The sequence below is a fragment of the Simochromis diagramma genome, unplaced genomic scaffold (assembly GCF_900408965.1).
Source record: "Simochromis diagramma unplaced genomic scaffold, fSimDia1.1 OVJJ01000816.1, whole genome shotgun sequence".
Classification (NCBI taxonomy): Eukaryota; Metazoa; Chordata; class Actinopteri; order Cichliformes; family Cichlidae; genus Simochromis; species Simochromis diagramma.
The window spans coordinates 12,441,059-12,462,910 of NW_024386908.1; the positions used below are offsets into that span (position 1 = coordinate 12,441,059).

Below are 21,852 nucleotides of genomic sequence, written 5' to 3' on the forward strand. Positions count from 1 at the left end.
GATCGTCACCTCTCTTCTTAACCTAGCTTGTAGAATTCCTTCTCATAGCGTCACGGTTTGGCACATCAGCCTTATCCCTCTGTTGTTACTACAGCTCTGTACATCACCCTTGTTCTTGGCAGTCAGTACCACGATATTCATGTCCATGTAAAAAAACAACAACAGTAGACCGTAATAAAGTAAAAATATCTCCTATCTAACAAAGCAAGACTTAAAGAATTAAAATTTGCAACAATATAACTCCAAGCATTCTTTTAACTGAGATTTTTTTTAATTTAAAAAGCATGAACATTATCTGATACTGAAGACCTCATTGTTTGAGTTCATTGTTTTGCTTGCCTCCTATCATCTGTTCTTTATTTTTTGTTGTCAAAAACCTATAAATAAATAACTAAATAAATGCAATTCTATGCAACAATGATATTTTCATGGCTAAATTACAATTAGCTCCGAATGTAGCAAAAGTTCAACTTTTACTTTGAAGTAACACCCAACCCACCACCCCCTCTTAACTTTATTTTAACACAAACAATTTACAGAAAAATACAAACATGGCGGTTGATAGTGCATATAATTTAGGTAAAGCGGGGAACAAGAAAAAATACAGGGTTAAAAAAAATACAGGCTCGAGGGTTTTTGAAGTGCGACTTCGAGGCAGACTTCTGCTACGCAGTTGGTGACGTCAGGACGTGATCACGCAACCCAGAGTCACGTGAACCGTTTCACATATGTAAATGTTTTAATAACCTGTTTTCGGTCTTTTTTGCAGTGAAATTTCTTGCTGCTGAATTTGAAAGTGCACTTTAATCTTCAGCCATCCAACATGGACGAGGACGGGCTGCCCATCGTGGGCTCTGGAGTCGACCTTACCAAGGTTGGCGTTGACTAGTTAGCTAACATAGCTATTTGAGTAGCTGGTGAGGAAATGAAAGCAGGCACAAGCAGAGCTGCTTGACATATGTTTTGTTTAAGAAGTAAGATAACACAAAGGCTGTTTATCGGTGATAGAAGCCTATAGCTTGTAAGTCATTAACAGATATGACTGTCGCAAGCGCTTGTAGTTCAATTTCCCTGATAAATGTGGGATTTTTTTTTTTTTTTTGAAGTGAATATATGTTGTTTCTACACTTGATCTTCCAGGTTAACAGATTTAACCTTTGCAAAGAGATATACTTACGCTTATCTTTTTTTAAACAGTTTTGTTTAAAATAAATCTATGACGTGAAAATGTCTGTCTTTTGTATAAATAACTGTTTTTCGGGAAGGGATGCTTTTTATTTTATTAACCGTTCTGGGCAATATTAGCTAATCTAAAATGCTATTTTGCTCTTGTGAAATATAAGTGGTATATTTTGCATTCAGCATTTGAAGTTGCCTGTGAATGACTGTCAGTATGTTAAACTTGTTCTACTCATTATTTTTTTTCACAAGAATAATAAAAATATTTTTGCATCACGTTTAAAAGCAAGATACTTCACAAAAAACTGATTAAAAGGTTATAAAAGACAGAAAATGAGAACATAAAAAGAAAGCAAAACATAACAATAAAATATGAAATGGCATATATATCGTTTGGAGACAGCACTACTAAAGAAGTTGTTAAAAAGATGAAGATGTTCAGATTTTGATTGGGAGTGATCAGGGTGGACCTGGAGACAAGGCGGACATGGTTTGGATGTGCAGAGGAGGGATATATTGGACAAAGGGTGTTAAACGTGGAGCTGCCTGGCAGGAGCAAAAGGGAAAGACCACAGAGGGGGTTCATGGATGAAGTGAAGGAGGATGATTTTCAGGGCAGGGTGAAGTGGAGGTGAATGATCTGATGTGCCGACACCTAAAAGGAGCAGGGGAAAGAAGATGTGTGCAGCCTAGGGAGGAGAAGTTGCTTTAAGGGGAGATTGGACTGGGAGTTGTTTCATTTCCTTGTTATATTACACTTATGTTCCTTCTACCTTAAATTCCTTTTCCTGTGTTTCCTTCAGGTTCCTGCGATCCAGCAGAGAAAAATTGTTGCCTATCTCAATCAATTTGTTGCACACACTGTCCGCTTCCTTAACCGCTTTTCCACAGTGTGTGAAGAGGTTTGTTTATCTTTATTTTTCTTCTGTTCTCGTCATGAAACAAAAAATCTCTGTAACACTTAAATCCTGAACTGTTGTATAACATCTTCCCCCAGAAACTTGCAAACATATCTCTTCGCATACAGCAGATAGAAACCAGCCTGTGCATTTTGGAGGCCAAGGTGAGTTCTGAAGCCTCTGCAGGCTGCAGTGCAACATTATCTTAATTTCATGCCAATTTGCTTGATATTTATGGAGCAATATTGTGCTCTGTGTAGTTGTCTTCCATTCCTGGACTGGAGGACGTCACAGTCGAAGGACTCAGTAAGCAGCAGCAGACTGCACAGGCCAATGGACCCATCATCCCCAATCAGAGCCAAATCGATGGTCCAGTAGCAGCACCTCAAGAAGAGGTAGATACACAAACTCGTACACATGGAAACATAGCTCCATCCAGCTTCGCTGAACTGCAAAGTCGAGGATTTTTTTTGACAGTTTTAAAAATAAACCTGTGAGCAGACAAAGGTTTCAAAGCACCCCCAAGACCACCTAATTAGAACTTAATATCTGACCTGTTTAGTCCATTTTCAACTTGACAATCCCACATTGAGAGAGGCTCCTATAATATATTTTTGACACGATGGGAGCCAGAGCAGCTTTTCTCTTCTGTATTTGTTGTCCAGACATTCAAGTAAAAATTTCCACTGTTTTGACTACAGTGGGATGATGTCCCACCACATGTGTTTTTGTTTTTCTTCCTCTAGATGAAGAAAGGGAATATTTCCATGGAGCTTTATCTGGCTGAAGTTCAGTTGTTTCCAGAGTAGCTCTTTTAATGCAAGAGAGCCAGTAAAGAGAAAAAACTGAAGTAGTTGAAGACAAATGAAACTTTGGTGTTTTTTCTTTTTGGGAATATAATTTGTCAAATTGTAGTGGTTTTGATGACCTCCACCTCTGTTACTGAAGTGAAAATGAAAGAACTTCAAAGCAGGAATCTCCCACTTGTATTATTTATATCTACCAGTGGAGCAATTTTAAAAAAGAGCCACATGAAGATAGTTTAGGGTAAATGAGATGATGAAAAGAGCATAAATGTTATTTGAAAGATCCCTTGCAAAGAGGACCTCAAACAGAAAACTTACAGGCTTTCATTTCTCTTATTGTGAAACATTTGCAGAAACATGTTGTGGAAAAGTCAAACTTTTTTATTTAAAGACAAAACATTTATCTTTTTACTAGGGGTGCAACGATATTCGTATCGATATTGAACCGTTCGATACAGTGCTTTCGGTTCGGTACGCATATGTATCGAACAATACAAATTTTTAAATTTATTTTATCAACTTTCCTTCTGACGATGCTGTCTGTGCTGAGCGCTCAGTGGATCTGCGCTCGACAGTGCAGCCTAGGCGGAGTAGTCGAACGCAGATTCACTGAGCGCAGGGCAAGCTAGCGAGACAGAAGTTAAGCTCTCCTTGCAACATGGCAAATTGAACCTCCCCCACCCTAATTCAGATGCGGTGTTTGGAACTATTTTGGTTTTCATGTGACGTATGACCCTGAAGGTAAGCGCGTCATGGACTAAAGTAAAACAATATGTCGGATGTGCCACGCAATGCTCAATTACATTGGTGGGAACTAGTGTGTTAGCGCAGTTAGCTCGTTAACGTGTTGACGCTGTCCAGCCCCACGCACAGGGGCGATCCACAGTAGCTCATTAACGGAGATTTGCCGTGTTGTGACTTTAACGCCATTTCAACGAGATTAACGCTGACAGCACTAGTGGGAACACAACGAATATGACTGCACATTTACTCCGACAGCATCCTCGTGCAAAGACAAGTGGAAGCAGACAAAAACAACAAGCACGCATGCTACAAACAAGAAGCGTATAGTATAGCTTTTATTTTGGAAAGAGCCATTTCTCTGTAATAAACTCTCTTTTCCAAAGATGAGTGATTCCTCAATCAGATTTTTTTTTTTATTACTTTGTTGTTTCAGCAACATTAAATTTAAAAACTGTACTTTTGAGTTAAAATATATATTTATAATTTTAATAAATGACAAATTAAAAAGGCATGAACATTTTTTTTTTTTGTATCGAAAAAATATCGAACCGTGACACCAAAGTATCGAACTGAACCGTGAATTTTGTGTATCGTTGCACACCTACTTTTTACAGTTAACACTTCATGCATTATTCTACCACAAAAGAGAATAGATGAGAGGGAGGGCAACAAATCTCTGGAAAAGGGGAAAAGGGACCTGTGTAAGTAGAGAAAGGTGTGATGAATGACTGAATGTCAAAGGAGATGGTCTTACAGGGGAAGATTTATTTAAGCTAAATATCATCACTGAAATCCTGTACTATGAGATGCCACAGGGCTCCATCATAGGACCGTTGCTGTTTAGTGTATTCACCAATCATTTTTTATGATGGTGTTGCTGGGAGTGTTGTATGTACATTGTAATGTCTTTGAGCAAGTTGCTGTTAAGTTAGCATTCACCATTCAAAAAGTTATCAAATGCTCTGAGCAAATTTGCAGAGCCATCGGGTCCACCACAAGGGGGCACTGTAGCGTGCCTGAGCAAGGCACCACTTTTTTACAGTCTACTTTCCCTAACAGAGAAAATAAAGCTTGGAATTTGCTTCCAAAGGATTTGCAGATTTGCACAGATTCTCCTCTCATGATTTGGATAAAAAAAGGATTTTGAGAATTAATTTCATTATAATTTTCTTTTTGTTTTTGCAAAATTTATTTGTTTTTTATTATATGTGTGTCTATGCACATATTTATTTGGTATTTCATCATGTGCGTATCTGTTATTTGGTGATTTCACTGGTTTTTAACTGCCCAGGGCCTGCAGATGGACACTAGTAGCTAGTAGCTAAATCTAATACAAAGCATCTTTTGCTTTCATGTGACTAATATATTTAGTACATGGTCCCTTAAAGAAATAAACACGTAGCACTACGCCCCTAAACAAAGTGATGAAATGTGTATGTTTCCAGGTACTTCCAAAATTGTATCACCTGATTTAAAAACATATCCTAAACTATGAAAATGTAAAACCTGTCAGGATATCTGCTGTCATCTAAACCGCTTCACTCTGCCTTCGTTTCTGTGCATGTGTCATGTTGCAGCCTGCTCAGACCACACCAGAAGCTTCAGCGACGCAAAAAGCAGAAGCGGCTGCAGAGAACGTCATGACGGTGGCCAAAGACCCGCGCTATGCCCGATACCTGAAAATGGTTCAAGTGGTGAGTCATTATTACTGCTGCTGTGGTTACCTGCGTAACGGTTTAGTTTTGTGCCTTAATGTGATGTTTAATGTGCCACAGGGGGTTCCGGTGATGGCCATACGGAATAAAATGGTCATGGAGGGTTTGGATCCCAATCTGCTTGAGTGAGTGTTTTTTAAATTACTGTTCTGGTTATTACCAGTTTTCTGATAAACTGACAAACAATATGTGACTTGTTCTCTGTTGACCACAGCACACCTGATGCCCCCGTGCCCGACGGAGGAACGAAGACCTCGGAGGACCAAGACGCTGCCGGCAGCAACTCTGATAGTGAATCATCTTTTAGTGACTGAAATTGCTCATTTGTCCTCAACACACAAAGTTTCCTCATCCATCGCCGTCTGCACAGCTTTAGGCCCGTAGCGAGGAAGTATGAGGTACCTGTTAAGGGCTTCGAAGGAGGTGGTGTGAATGTAGGTGCCTGAAACAGGAAATCCAAATTGAGTGACTGTAGTTTCAGTTTAAAAGAGCTGAACTGGTTCTCCTGTTTAGTCATTCAGTGACCTTTATTTTTGAAAAAAAAAATTTTTTTCTCATAAATTACTTTTCAAGAGGAGGAGATCATTTTTTTCCTCTTAATCATACAAGCAGCAGTCAGAAGATGACAGTAGCAAGTGTTTTAACAAAACCAAACCATATCACATAGAGGTCTTCTGTGGTAGTTGCACCACTGACTAATCACTAATGTCTAATGTCTGAAATGTTGTGTTCACACCAGCTGCAGAGAATATAGCTGGAAACCCATGAACATTCACTCTTAACAACCAGCAGGATGAGAAGGAATCAAGTTACAGTACATTAATTTAGAACTTAACATAATGTCCCAAACATTTGCTCATGTTCATCTAAACCTTCTCCTTTTTCCTGTCTCTGTTTCAAAGCAAAGTTCAACTATACAGCTCGAGATTACCTCAAGTTTGTCTTTTATTTCTTATCGGCACTGAGGAGAATCTGAGGTCATGTAGCATGAAGTGAACTTTTTGGTAAAGTTGAAATATTTTAACTACTCCCCTCAGCTCACATCAGTTCTATGGAGGCTTATTACTGCCACTGAATTTTTTCCCATTGATAACTCAGACTTTTGGAACCTAATTAAATTTTTAAAAATGAAATAAAAATTGAAATTAAAATAAGTTTTTTTTGAGTGGCGAAAACGAGCTTCCATAGATTTCGCCTCCGCATAAACTTTATTAATAGGAAGAACAAATATGTTGGTATTTTCAATGTTGGATATGTTCATGTGCATTCAGGGGTAAATTAAATCTTTGGATCTTGAAACGCTTTTCTCTCTATTTTTAAAAAAAAATTGTACTGTTGTTTAATTATTTTTAAGTTAGACAGAAGTAAATACGTAACAGTTCTAACACAAAGACTATATATCATTTACATCCTATACTATATACAGCATAGTCTTCACCATGCCTGGTGAAATGTAATAATAAAGGAAAGTCCAGTGTAGCAACTGAACTTGGATATACATCACAGTAGTGACGTGGTGTATTTTTTTTCATTATCAAAGAGATCAGACTTGTGGCAAAAAAAAAAAAAAAGAAAAAACTTATCTCGGTTTTGTTATTTATCCACTCTAAATAAAAGCAGAGGTATGAACTGATCTGATCTGTGGTTTAAATGGGAAGAATTAAATGGGAAGATTCACACTTCTTACATGTGTTATGCTATAAATGTTTTTTGTTTTCACTCTAAAGTGCTTAACTATCTCACCTAAGGTTTGTATTACACTCCTGAATATGACTTCCTGATTGTGCTGGCTGATGCGTCCATCAGCCAGGTGTGCTTGCATTTCGAGCTGCCCTCACGTCTGTGTTTACCCAGCCGTCACGGGCAGAGCCAGCAACGTGTCGTACTTGGACGAGGACAGAGGCTCAATGAGAAACCTATGACTGATCTCATTCATGGAGCCTGTCATATCTGCATCAACTCACACAAAGGAAAAGTTGCTCTGCAGCTGCTAATCAGGCTCACGTATAATAATTTCCTCACTCTGTATGATGTATGGGTATGATTTTTTTTTTTTTAAAGAGATGAAGGTGAAAAAAATGATTTTACATTACATAAATTAAATGTAGTATAAGTGTCCACACCACCTTTATTCGAGCCACAAATGTAGGTATCAGAGCGCCGTCTTTCGGAGACATCACAACATAAACACTTGCTGATTATGAGCAAAAGTGGCTAATATTTGCCATGTTATTCAGAAATGGTTTATTCTCCAATAATGGTAAGACTTGTGCAGTAATTGTTTTGATTATTGTGTAACCTTGATGGAAAAAGAGGATGCTGTTCAGACTAAAATATTCTTTATCAAGACTTTAAATCCGTCCCTGCAGCACTGCCTAGTGCACTTTTATCCATTTAGTTGAATCTAATAATTTATAACAATAAAACTGTTTTCTTTTTTAAAATTTGTTTGTTTGTTGTTTGATATTCAAATTCTTTTAAAAATGTTAGTTTCCCAAAGCTGCTTAAGTTTTGATGTTTGATACAGAGAAATTAATTACTGTACTATTAAGACACTGAGTACTAATACACTCTACAGCCAGTCAGTCCAATGACATGCCTCTTGATCTTCACCTGGTTTTGTAGAGTTATGCTCTAGCTTTTGTAGGTGATGTGTGAACTGCAGTCTTTCTTGTGGTGTTTGTTGTTGGTAGGAAGTACGACTCTTCATTGTCATGTGATTCAAAACTTGTGGTACAAGCCTGAGAATGCTTGTACCCTGAGAAAGAGGGGCAATCATGTCATCGCTGTCAGGGATAAGATGTCTTTTAACGGATGCTAAGTTGAAGTGAGATAAGTGTGGAGTTGTACTGAAAAAACACCATGCTGGATCTGTGATTCTGCCTTAAATAAACACTCGTACACTTTTTCTTTTCTTTTTTTAAATATGTGCTTTTATTTTTCATCTCAGCTGTGCATTACAATCTGTGTTGTACCTCATTTTATAAGCAAAAGTACAAAAGTAGTTCAGAAAAAACAAAAATAAAACGTTTCCCTTTTTATAAAAACAGTACCTGTAGTGAAATGGTTACAACCTGTATACATCACTGCGCAGGATCCTTTTATTTTCTTTAATGTACAGTACGTTTATTCCAGCTCCACATTAACAGCTCCAGTCGAGAGCAGTTCAGCAGAAGTATGTGCCTGCTGCTCTGCTAAAACTTGACCACTTTTCTCAGTTTGCATGTCTTGCATGTATCTCTCTGTCTGAGAGATTAAAGGTAATGAAACTTTCAAGTAGCCTTCTAGTTTGTTAATATCTTCCCTTGTTCCTTTTATGTAACAATCTCTAAATCACACATTTTTCTCAGAGTTTTACAGCCCTCTTCTAGTCTCCCAGTGATTTTACTTTGCTGATTTTTGGCTAAAATGGTGGCTCTTAATTTTAGATGTTTTCCTCTAAACATCTAAAAGTAAATAAATAAATTACACCAAATTACACCAGCTGCAATGCCACAAATGTGTCACCCCACCCGCCTGCTAAAATCAATATTTGGAAGCTGGGTGTAGTCCAACACCCTTTATGTATGGGGTGTCAAACATAAGGCCTGGGGCCAGAATCGGCCTGGTAAAGACTCCAATTTGCCACTCGGCAGGTCTGGAAAATGTGATGGAGTGCATAGACTTTGTACTTTTAACTGTATTCTGATATGTTTTTGAGCTTGTCAGACATACTACGCCAAAGTAATTCATAGATAAACAAGAAAATGACAGCAAGTTCCTGTTTTTTCACTGTCGTCTATATAAATTCAAGCTTTTGACAGCGGACTGGACAAAGACTGTCTGGGTAATAAATTACCAAAAGCTTTTCTATGATTTTACATATTTATCATGTAATTCCACTGGTCCAGCTCATTTAACATCAAAGTTGTCTAAAGTTTGCCATCCTTACTTTAAAGTCAGCCTGCACACCTAAAATGATCCATGACTCATACCTTACACACTTAAAAAAAATATCTTTTTCTTACTAGGTACAAGATCCATACTTGGTACCAGAAACTTCTGCCTAGATTAAAACCGTACGATGTAAGGTTACAAGTGAAAAACCAGCCAGAAGCCCTATTGAATGAACCTCCAGAATTCCAGCTTTACTTTCGGTTCATATTGTATAATTCCTACTAAAAAGTAGCATAATTCCTATTACCTGTATGAAAATCTACATTTGTAGCAGCACCAGAGATGATATTGGAGTGTCTGCTAGCATGACTGAGAACGTGAACAGTATACAGTAACTCATGTCAGTCAGAAACACCATGTTGGACTTTTCATGAGTCAACAATGTGGAGAGGACAGATTCAAATACCGAAACCAAAACTCTGAATCTGAGCATCCACAGCAGGAGGTTTTCCTCCTTAATTTGATGTTGCAATAATGTGGTCATCCAATAAAACTGGGAATTCATAAACCTCTGCACAAAACCAACAACTAGTACACATTTACTGTCAGTCAAAGACAGGTCAGACTGCCAAGTAGCCACAGACATACTGAGTGGTCTGAGTGGTATTGTCATTTAGCCCCGAGTGCACCGATCATGTGCTTACTGTGTGATGAACTTCTGCTATGTAAAGTCAGAGCTCTCACAGAATGTGTCATGCTGGTGTGGCAACAGCAAAGTGCAAAGTAAACAGGCAACATTAAGTACACTTGAAAATAGTTTGTGTAAAAACAATGTAATAATACAGTATTTGCATAGTTTTTCCATCTGTCACACGTGACAGACAGCCAGTTGTACTAAAATGCATAAATAGATATATTTTTAAGTATCTACTGTATTCTACCAAAATTTCAGCCAGGGGAAATTGGACAGGAATAAAGATACATACATAAAATGTAAATACTTATTTATCTTAATATTTCTGGCCCAAAATGTTCCAAGACTAATCCTCAAGTTCTGCTTTCACCCGTAAGGTAAAGAACTGTAGGAGAATAAAAAAAGAAGAATTTTAGCAAATGAATAAATATATATTAAAAAACTATATACTATGTGTGACAGTGAGATACTGACCTTGAAATCATGAATGTATGTGAAGAAGAAGAAGACAAAGGTAAAGGCAACAATCCACTCGCATACTGCACTGGCTACATGGAAGGGATAGTCCTGCACGATGGAAACAGACGCTTAAATCAGAAAATTCTATGCATCTAATAATGATTATTATAATTTTTGGTCCATAAATGTTGGAACTTTCTGTCCAATGATGCCAAATATACTTCGACTAGTTTACTGTTAGAATACTTTTTTGCACAACTTCTTACATTTAGGCAGCGCAGATTAACAATGGACAATGGCAATGGTAAACAGTTCTCACATATTATCTGATATTGGCGTTTGAACATTATTTGCATCACCATTTGTTTTTCTCTGCTGCTTCTTTTCAGACTCTCTTAACTTCCACAAAAGGTTTCTAGTTCTTTTAGCTGACTCATGGCAGTGAGAAGTTTGTGTTATGCACACACTTCCATTTAATTCCAATAGTAAATTTACCAAAAATCATCACTGACATGTTGGGGAATGTTTGTTGGATCTATGTATTAGATCCCCCCCCCCCAAAACCCCAAAAAACCAAACATTTCCCACATTTTGACACTTTATGTCACTATTTTGACACTATAAGTTTTATTCCTGATCTGTGCTGTGATCTGATGCAATGTGCTGACGCACTGTGGCCTACCTTGTCATGCTTTTGTCTGTGCAGCTCCGTTTGTTTCACGTAAAATGCACAGATGACAGCTGAGTTATCCGTGAAGGAAAACACTGAGTCGATACAGGAAATGACACTAATCATAATATTCTGCAGGTCATACATTTACATATTGCCAAGAGAAAAATAAAGTAAAAAAAAAAGGTTTATATATCAGGTTGTAATAAAAAGTCTGCCGGTCCTCAGCAGGGGTTACAATTATGTAAATACAGCCTGATTTTGCTTTTATTACTTCTTATTTAGATTACTGAAACTCTTTATACGTTGGCTCTGATCAGTCTTTATTGCCTGCAAGCTTTTTGAAATGCAGCTGCTCGCCTTTTGACGGGAAAGAAACGACGTGAACACATTACACCCACACTGGCCTACTTAGACTGGTTTCCACTCCATTTCAGTATACAGTTTAAAATTCTCTTACTTGGTTTTAAGTCTCAAGGGTTTGGTGCCACACTTTTGAAACCCTGCAATCCTACCAGAGCACTGAGGCCTCTAAACCAGCTGCTCTTAAAAAAGTCCTAATCCAGGTTTAAAAGCACAGGGGATAGACTCTTTTCAGTGGTGCCTCTTAATCGTTATAACAACTTGCTGTTTCACATAAGAGCTGCCCAGTCTCTCAATCATTTTAAAACCCTTGGCTGTTATTTATACTGCATATTATGTACAACTAAGGTGGCTTAAAATGTGCTATAGAAACAAACTTTGTCTTGGCTAATTTCAAGTGAATAGAACATAACATGATACACAGTGCTATTATTCATTTTAAAAAAACTGAGCAACAATACAAAAGCAGTGCATGAAAAACTAAGTACACCTTCACTGCTTCCATAGAAATTAAAATGGTAAGTAGCAGCCAGGTGCTGATATCAAACGTTAATAAATAACCAGTCATTGTCAGGTGTGAGTGCCTCTGCCTCTGACAATCTGTAACAATCTGTAATCTGTACAGACTGTCACATTGAATATCAGCAAAGCATGTCAGTACAAACACCTTGTACCAACTGTCAAGCACAGTGGTGAAGAGGTGATGATTTGGCTAGTTTTGTAGCCGCAGACCTGAGCACATGGGCAAACTCAGTCATTTTGTTTTACAGCAGCCCCGAAATATGACAGAAACCACTCAGTTCAGAAAAGCGCTTTCAAAGGATAAAGAGTTAAGAGAGCTGTCCATTAATGAATGCCCACATTTTCAAATGCATTAAAGCAATGTGGTAAAGAAGAGCGAGCCAAAATTCCTCCACAACGATGTGAGGGTCTAGTAAAAAAGTTTCAGTACTACACTGCTTCTGCATTTCAGCTTAGTTTTTGTTATAAATAATATAAATATATATAAATAAGTAAATAATGACAGTATAATATGTCACATATTATTGTTCATCTAAAGTTATATTTAAATAACTTTCAAACCTAAAAAGGACCAGATGACTTATTTTTCTAAGTCCTGATATATAAAAGCTTCATCATCATCATCAGAAAGTTAAATCACAAATCTCAAAAAGGATACTGGGTACAAATGCAACAGCAGCAAGGATGGTGATAGCGACCCGCACACAAAACACATACTTGGAGCACCCATACGGATGGGCTTGAAATGATATAAAACACTGGAGGATAATGTACACAATGCCACAGACAAAAAACAGAAATGCTCCAATATCATGGACTACTTGCAGTACTGTTTCCTGCAATCAAGAAAAAAGAAAAGAAAAGGCACCACTTGTAATTACACTGAATTAGTTGTGATGTGTTAAATGTGATTTTAATGTGAGTACATACTTGGAAAGTAGCAACAATGCACATGCCAAAACATGAGATCACACCAAGCCAAAGCGCTGCTTTGTTGAGGCGTGCGCTCACATTAGTGGCGTCCTCCCTCAGCAATTCCACGTGCTTGTATCTGGCATAAATTGTGCCCACACCTGTGCAAAAAACACAGAGAGTCACGAGAGTGTGCAAACCTACACATTTACCCTAATCCATGAGTTGTACTTTCATTTTCTTAAAAAAGGGGAAATGTGAGAAGCATCTTTGGAAAGCATGCTTCCTCCTTAGGGAAAGCCCAGAGTTGCCTAAAAAGAGTCAGTTCACAGAGATGACACTGCAGATGTCCACACTGGAATTTCAAATACCTGCACATGCAGAAATAAAAGTCATCAGACCAAAAATGCAGCTTTCTGGGGGGCTGACACCTGTGTCGCTGAAAAGAAAAAGAAAAAGAGTAAAGACCCCTGCAGATTTTCAGTTCGGGTTAAACGTACAATACGTGGGTTGTGTGACTGTGTTTTGTACAATATTAAACATTTAGTTGCCTCTTCTTAACATAAAAGTCTTCTAATGAAAGCGAAGTGAAAGAACAGATTTGCGCTAGTCTCCTACAATAAACAGATGTGCAGGCTACACGCAGCTGGTGTTTGTTATAGCGGAAGAAACCGAAACTAAGACGTTTTCTCATGAAACGTTTTCCACGGCTCCGAATCAGGTTGAGCATGAGAGAAAGGCTGCTTTGTGTGAGCTCTTCAAATAAACTTACCTTATGTACGGGAAGATTACATCGACGTCGTGCCTGTAAATCGCGATGATATAACAAATAATGAAAGTGGCGGAAGACCAGACGACCAGGAACGCTGGGAGGGCGCACAGACCTTGCTCGAACCAGTACATCTCCAGTTTTTGCGCTCAGCTTCAGGCAGACTTTCTCTCACGTATATATGCGCAGAGTAAACAGAGCCATGCGATAAGAAAAGCTGGTGTAGGAACAGGGGTGTCAGCTGCCGTCTGTGGTCTGCGAACGACAGTCACATGCAGCGGTGTGTGAGCAACAATGAACTTGGCCTCTGCCAGTAAGCAGCATATACAGTGTACAGTAACCTCTAGCCCAGAGCTACTCCCCCGTGGGGCGATCAAGCGCTTCCTTCTTCCTTTTTATCTTTGTGAAAACACACACACACACACACACACACACACACACACACACACACACACACACACACACACACACACACACACACACAACAACAACAACAACAGCAGCAGCAAAATACCAAACTAATGAAGTGTCTTTTAACTTAACTTCAACCGGAGGTGATACTCAGAGTTTCCACAGCAGAGTGAGCAGCAGTTCTACATTTATATGAACAGATTTGAGTTTATAGAGTGAAAAATCTGCATAACTGCCTGCGTTTGTGACGTAAAAATAACTGTCTTTGAATTATACATTATGACTTGTTATGCGTTTTTTTTATTTCACAGCTGTGCAAAACTCTTGAACCACCCCTCATTTCTTTGTATTTTTCCTTCTAGACTATAACTTTTTTTTTCCTACACTCATTTTCAGTCCAGTCTAGCTACCTGAACATTTTCAGGGGGATATTTCTTACTTTTTTTGTTTAGTTTAGTTTTTTTGTTAGGTCACTTACAGTTTTTTACAGACGCTAGGACACATTTCCCAATACTTAGGTCACTTTTGCAAAACACTTCACACAATCCACCTAACTGACCGTCAGCTTGGCAAAGCAGTTCATTTCACATTCAAAATGCACTACAACTACCAAAACACTTCATTCAGGTCTCAAATAAACTCATTCTTCCAGAACACTAGCAAAGGTTGACAGCCGACAAACACACTTTGTCACCCACAAAACAATGACCTAAAAAACACTAACAACATGTAGCATTACACAGTGTTTTCTTGTGTAAAACAAGGACACATCTCTGTTTATAATTTCAATATATGTTACTGGAATGAATCAGACATCATGCAGCATTCGTTAATATTTGTTTATGTATTTTTATTTTTTTGCACTAAGTAATCCCAAAATACAAGAATTTGTATACACACCATCCACTGATACACATACAATAGTAATGCTAATCTACTCGGTCTTCTCCATTTGGCCACAGGTTCTCATCCACATCACATCTTATGTCATCTAGGGCAATACACCTAGGAAAGAATCTTCTGGCATGCCAGAATTGAAGGAGTTGAAAAATTGAAGGAGTAACACCTGTGTAGATGTTCATCTACAATGAGAATAAGCTGTGGCTGGTTAAACTGCATTTTTAGATTTAAAATATGTTTCAATAAAATATTGCTGTTGCATTTTGCTGTCTTTTTAAGTTTTGCATTGTGTTATTGTTTTGGCCATAAGTTTAACAGTTTTGAAAACAGTATGTAAGCACATGCAAAATGTCCTGTCCGTACAAAGATTTTTGGCAGTTGTGTCTGAGTGAGAAGATAATTCATGAAATTTGAGAGATTTAGTCATTGGATGCATTTTGTGCCAAAACAATGATAACTGGTCCTCAGTTTAGCCCACATAGACTTCTGTTGTGCTCACTGTGTGAGGAGTTTTGCAAACGTGACCTAAGTATTGAGAAATGTGTCCTAGCGTCTGTAAAAAACTGTAACACTGAGGTATGAACGATGGGCCAGTGTTTCGTCTGCTCATAACAGACAACTTAGCAAAGAACCAAATTTAACTTGTATCTTAAGGCCCTTTTTAATCAGCAGTCTGTGGCAAAAACACATGATTTATTCCCATTTCTTTAGTTGAATCTATGAGAAATGCCAACGATAACAAATTTGGACCTGAGCGATGCATCCGGCCCTTGAGTTGATCCATCTACTGTTGACTGAAGCCTCGTCAACTACTGTCAGGTTTTGATCCACCACGCATTAACATTTTGAAACCATTTGATCGGAAACTGATTCATTGTCAGCATGGCAGTGAGCCCCAGAAGATTGGCCTCCTCAGAGCCTGAACCTCAACGCTCAACATTATTAAAGCAGCGCAGGATCATCTTGACAGAGAACAGAAGAAAAGGCAGAAACACCCAAAGAAGACCTTTGAAGGTCCTTCAAGAGGCGTGGAGAACTATTAAAGAAATTACACCAAAGCTTGTGTTGAAGAATAAAGATGGTCATACCAAACATTGACTTTCAAGTTAATTGTATTGTGTACAGTATTTTCGTGTATGTTTGGATGTTTCAATAAATCCCTGCACATATTTCCCATTTTCATAACAAAATATAAAGAAAAGAGTGGTGGCTGGGGACTTGTTGACACTTATGTAGTTTTGTGGAGGTACTTGTCGTGATCCTTATGTCCTCTCAGGTTGCGTTCTTTCTATCTCTCTGTTGTGTACATGCATGTGTGGGAACACACAACTGATATGAATCTACGGTTCCAACGGTTCTCCTCCCCTTCCCTTACTGGATCATTCGGCTGCTGATCTTATCCTTGTGTGCCCACCTGCCCTCTCCATTCTGGGGAAACATCCCTGTCCACTCTACACACAAAGAAATACTTACCAGCTCCCTGGCCTGTAGGCAAAAAGAGTACCCTTAGACGCAGCTGTGGCTGTGAAAACTGAGAAGACGCACCTCCAGCCTCTCCTGTAAAAGCAATTACTGCTTAACTGAATCAACAACCCATGAGAACAGAACAGTTGTGAAACGCACGGTTTCAGTAAATTTCTGAACAACTGCAAATAGTGCAAAAAGCGTTCAATTAAATCTTTAAATCTACATTTGAGTCTTTTCACTATCCGTGACACAAAGGAATGAAAAGCACTTAAAATGCCTCCTTCTATGTGTGCCGAAGAATTGGATTTACTTTCTAGTACTTTCCCAGGAGTCAGTTTCTATGGGGAACCACGTTGTCCTCATGCCAACATTTACAGCATAAATGACAGCAGTGTAAAGCAAGTTAGGTCCGGTTGGTCTGGTAATTCGTGCTTCCTCATATTTTCTTTATATTTTATACTTTTAACTCCCTACATTGAGCAGCCAAACACATCTAGATACAAATTTAATTACTGTGTTATATAACGGGGTACTTCATTTGGTTAAAAGGACTAGATGTTGCAGTCCCTGATAATGCATTGCTTTAGATGGGGAGACTCTTTAGGGGTGGCTGTTATGAGGAAAGGCAGCCCAGAAACTTTGCCAGCAGCACACATCGTTGTGTGCCTCAACGTTCGGTCTTTTACCCAGGCTAATCTGCCATTTTCCTTCCTTGGTTAGGTTTAGGGATTAAAGATTGATCTAGATTATCATTTTAAATTTGGGACATATCATCAGTAGTGGACCTTGGATTCATTACGTGTTTCAGCCATTATCACTAGACACCCTCATCCAAGGAGGCCCTGCCAGGGTATAAGTAATTAATATATTTTAAGGTTCCTTTGCAGTAATTCTATTTTTAATTCTTTGTGGGAATTATCCTACGAGCATGGCGCATCTTTCTTTTGTTTGTTTTCTTCTTGGAGCGTTCAGCCTTGGTGCACAGGTCTCAGATGCTCTGTTGGCCTCAGGTCTGGACCTGATTTTTTCTAGACTCTGGGTTTCACTCACAGTAACCACCAGCTTCTTGGTTACTTGCTTGTCTAAGGTCTTTTGTCCTCTGTTACTCAGGCTGGGAGGCTAAATGTATGCATTCGCATGTTCCCAGGGAAATATGGTTTACTGGAACCCCACCCCCCATCCACGCACACTCTCCAACAAGGAAACACTCTCTGAACCAAGAACTGGAAAACATTCCTGACTGGAAACAATTACCTCTGCATTACAATTGCACACACCTGCTGCTATATATTTTTAGTATTTCTTTTAGCACTATTTATATTATTATATTACTATTACTGCTGCTATAGTCTTATGCTGCATTAAAACAAAAAACCCCTACCAACCACAACCTGGGACTACCTCAAGTAGACTAGTATACTATTTTCCAGGGAACACTGTTGGAGCACTTTATTTTTATTTATTTTTAGGTCTTGTCTATCCTGTTACCTGTTTAATATTACCTTATTGTTAGGGTTGTTTTTGTTGTGCATCTGCACTTTATTGTTGTCAATGTCTACGAATGGGACAGTGTGAAACGTAATTTCAATTTCTTTGTATGGCAAGTACATTTGAAGAAATTGACAAATAAAGTTTTCTATTCTATTTCTATTCTATTCTATTTGCAGCATCTAGCATGACACCTACAGGTGAGGTATAAAAAGGGCACCTGCGTAACCTCCATGCTAGTAGTCAGATAATTTCAAGTGTACCAATATAGTACATTTGTATCTGATACATTCCTTTAGTGCAATTTTAATAATAATATGAGGCTGACGCCGAATTTAAAGGAACACACGAGACTGTCTTGTGGGAACCACTGCTACTTTTTACATTTCTCAGTAGCTACTCCTGCAACAACCTGTGATGTGCTGTGTCCCTGCCACGAAGACCATCATTTGACTCGCTTTGCATCGTCCTTACTCGTCACGGGACTCTGGAGAATTCTCTTGACCACATGTGGTTTCCACAATTCATTTCCTTCTAACCCATAACTGTCAGAAAATCCCTACTTCCTGTCTCCCGTTTGTCGTGTTGTTTTCAAACTCCAGCCTCTGTCATTGTTGCATTGTTTTACATTACAGTGGAATCTTGTATTATGGTAATAATAATAATGATGATGATGATGATGATGATGTGGTTTGACTTTCATAAGACAGAATAGAGGAAAGGGAGAAATGACTGAAACGCAGCAGAGATTCCTCCAAAGAAGCTGACATTCTGGTTTCAGGAGTTGCACAATACAGTGTTATGAAGAAACTTTTATTTTCATTTTTACTGTAAGTGGTGGCATGAACAGCAATACAGTCATGAGACTTTTCAATCATATGACAGTATGACATAAAGACAATAATAAAATGACATTATTCAGTTGTTCAGTGATGATGATCAAGGACAAACTGAATTTATTTGAACAACTGAAAAACACGAAAAACTTAATTCTAGTGCATTTTAGTAAAAAAAAGATAAGCTTTCATGTATTCTGTATTTGGTGGATGTTAAGTGAAATCATTTGAGCATTTTTAAACTTTAATTTGAATAATTATGGCATAAAAAATCCATCCAGTATTTCTATTAGATTATTAGAGTATTTTATGAGGTCAAAAAATAACTAGTATTACAGAAATGTCCAACTTCTGTAAGTACTGTATGTTCATTTCACACTGTACTTGGTTTTGGGCTCCTTTACCATGAATTACAGCAGCCTAAGCTGGAGGTGATCAGGTTGTAGTACTGCTAATGTATTACTGATAACCAGGTTGGTTTTTTTTTTCTAATTGTCTCTTTTGGGCTTTCTAGTCTTTGTTAGACAGATTAGTGAAGAAGAGACAAGAAAGCGCACAGCAAAGACCCTCAGGTCAGAGTCCAACCTGGGCAGCTGCATATCTTCGTTGGCTCGGTCACTGAGCCAAACTGGTAACCGCCTTCAGCTCTTTTCGGTCGAGTGTTTCTTATCTTCCTCATGATGATGTCTCATATTTGGAGATTCTCTGTGGTGTTCTGATTAGGTGAGTTGGCTGGTCCATTAAGCACAGCAATAACATGGCCAGCAAATCATTTGGTTGTAGCTTTGGCACTGTGGGCAGCTGCTAAAGAAATCAGCCTGTCAGCAGGTGGAAGCTGACATGCTCTAAAATCTCTTGGTAGAATCTAAGTTGACTTTGGACTAACCACCACAAACACCAGCAGATGCCATGCACCCAGAAACTTCTCACACCTTGGAGTCTGTGTCTCTCCACTCCTCCATCAGCCTCCAGGATCTTGAGTTCCAAATGAAATGCAAAATTTACCTTTATTTTAAAAGTTTCTGTTTCTCTCTTCAGTCCAGGTAAGACTCTTCTGACACCGTATCTGGTTCAGGAGTGCTTGCTACTAGGACACAACAGTTGGTAGTTATTAATGCTCTGACACCAGCCTTAGTCCACTCCCCGTGAAGTCCTGAGTAACATGAGTAATTCATTCAAATTGACTTTTGTCTCACGAAAGTTGATTTGAGCCTCTCTAGCCAGCGGATACCGCTGTTGCTTTTGCCTTCCAGTCAGCTTTCCACTAATATGCATTGTTAGAGCACTCTGTGAACAGCCAGTCTTTGCATCAACGACCTGCTGTGGCTCACTTGCCCCTCCTTGTGGAGGGTGTTGATTATCGTCATCTGGACGATTGTGATTGTGGATGAATTTACTGAACAAAGGACATGCTGTATTTATGCCTTTTGAATCCCAATCCACTCACATTGAAAATGAATTGATAAAGAAAATAATGCGATTATTAATTAATGTTAATTAATAATTATAACTAAGTGAACTACTGTATTTCTGGTTTTCATGAGTCATAATCATCTAAATTAGAAGAACAAAATTCTTATAACTTTTCACTTTATGTGTAATTAATATAGATTATATGTAAATTTACCTGTTTGAAGTACATTTAAGAAAAAAAAAAATCACCAGACTACTGTCGTTTAACACTATGTCAACAGTTACATGCAGGGTAAAGTTTGATTACGTGGCACAGTGTGGGACATGCTACTGATTACATCTAACTTAAAAATAAAAAAAGAAGCACAAAAACTATTCAGTTTAAAGGTTTGTACCACGTGTTTGGTGAGCACAATTTTGCCAGTCACCACACCCTTTTCTGATCGTGTGTTTCAGCAGATGGAGGGTTTATTTACTACTTGTATTCTTACAAATAAAATCATAAAAACACAGGACTTTTATTTAGATTGAATTTACAGGATGCTGGAGAGCTTTGCTGCATTACAGTATGTTGAATTAACACACAGACATTCCCACAGTAGAAATACACAAATTAGCACATTTTTAAAAATGACCTTAAATCAAGAATTTGGGAATTTGATCTTCCAAATTTCTTGGAGGAGAACCCTCAAACCCATTTTTATTCGTATTTTTAGACTTTGGCAAAGTGGTGACATATTGGATAACTTGTATTTACGCACAGTTATTTGAACAGATGATCTTGCACTGCAGTTGTTCAGAAATGTTCCATTAAGCTCCTGAAATGACATTTCCAAAGCCCCAAACTCAAGGGAGAAATATAATATATATAATATTATAATATACCCCTTTTGTACAATACTAGCAAAAAAACCCCAGATAAAAACTACCCTGCACTTTTCATTATAGAATGAAAGTTGCACTTTCAGCATTAGCTCATTGTTTTTGAATTCCTGTCCTTTCTATACACTTATTTTAATAATTAGACTGCAATATGATACATTTTTGTCCAGCAGAAAACTGCTTCCATTTCTTGTGTCCATTTTAGGAGGAATACAAGTTATAGTCTAAGGAAGATGCATATTAAAACTACATATATTGTCATTGTTTGTGTTTACACAGACCCAGTGGTGAAGACAGCAGGTGAAAAATGTGAAGTAAATGTAAAATGAACTTTTTGGAGTGAAAATAAAGAAACAACAGTTATGATGCAGTTCCACTGATGAAAGACACTATTATTTAAGTCAACCTCAGTATTGATGCTTTTTATAAATGGTAAAATGGTAAATGGCCTGTATTTGTATAGCGCTTTATGTGGTCCCTATGGACCCCAAAGCGCTTTATACCACATTCAGTCCTCCACCCATTCACACACACATTCACACACTGGTGATGGCAAGCTACATTGTAGCCACAGCTGCCCTGGGGCGCACTGACAGAGGCGGTCAGTAATTCATAAAAAAGTTGTCTATATAATATAATATAATATAATATAATATAATATAATATAATATAATACATTTGAAATGTATAAAATGTATTAGGGACAATTGACATACCGCGAGTTACTCAGTGAGAGAAGGCCGTGAAGGCACCATGCATTCTGCTCCTCGCCGCCAGAGGGCAACAATGAGCTCAAGAGGTGGTGGTGGCAGCCGTGCGCGTGCTGCTTCATCAGCGCTGAGGAAGA

At 38.2% G+C, this 21,852-nt stretch overlaps 2 protein-coding genes across 2 annotated transcripts; one reads left to right on the top strand and one right to left on the bottom strand.

Annotated features, from left to right (window-relative positions):
• The first annotated feature begins 673 nt into the window (after positions 1-673).
• On the top strand, positions 674-8,251 carry washc3 (WASH complex subunit 3). Its single transcript, XM_040035980.1, has 7 exons — positions 674-874; positions 1,983-2,081; positions 2,177-2,242; positions 2,339-2,473; positions 5,206-5,322; positions 5,404-5,468; positions 5,558-8,251. The coding sequence occupies exons 1-7, from the start codon at positions 824-826 to the stop codon at positions 5,655-5,657; spliced, it is 633 nt and encodes a 210-aa protein (XP_039891914.1). The 5' UTR covers positions 674-823; the 3' UTR covers positions 5,658-8,251.
• Positions 8,252-8,452: 201 nt separating this feature from the next.
• dram1 (DNA-damage regulated autophagy modulator 1) lies at positions 8,453-13,984 on the bottom strand. Its single transcript, XM_040035979.1, has 7 exons — positions 13,612-13,984; positions 13,211-13,278; positions 12,858-13,000; positions 12,586-12,763; positions 11,055-11,113; positions 10,388-10,480; positions 8,453-10,298 (listed from the first exon to the last, which is right to left on the bottom strand). Exons 1-7 carry the CDS (start codon positions 13,740-13,742, stop codon positions 10,260-10,262), a joined length of 711 nt encoding a protein of 236 aa, XP_039891913.1. The 5' UTR covers positions 13,743-13,984; the 3' UTR covers positions 8,453-10,259.
• Positions 13,985-21,852: the final 7,868 nt, after the last annotated feature.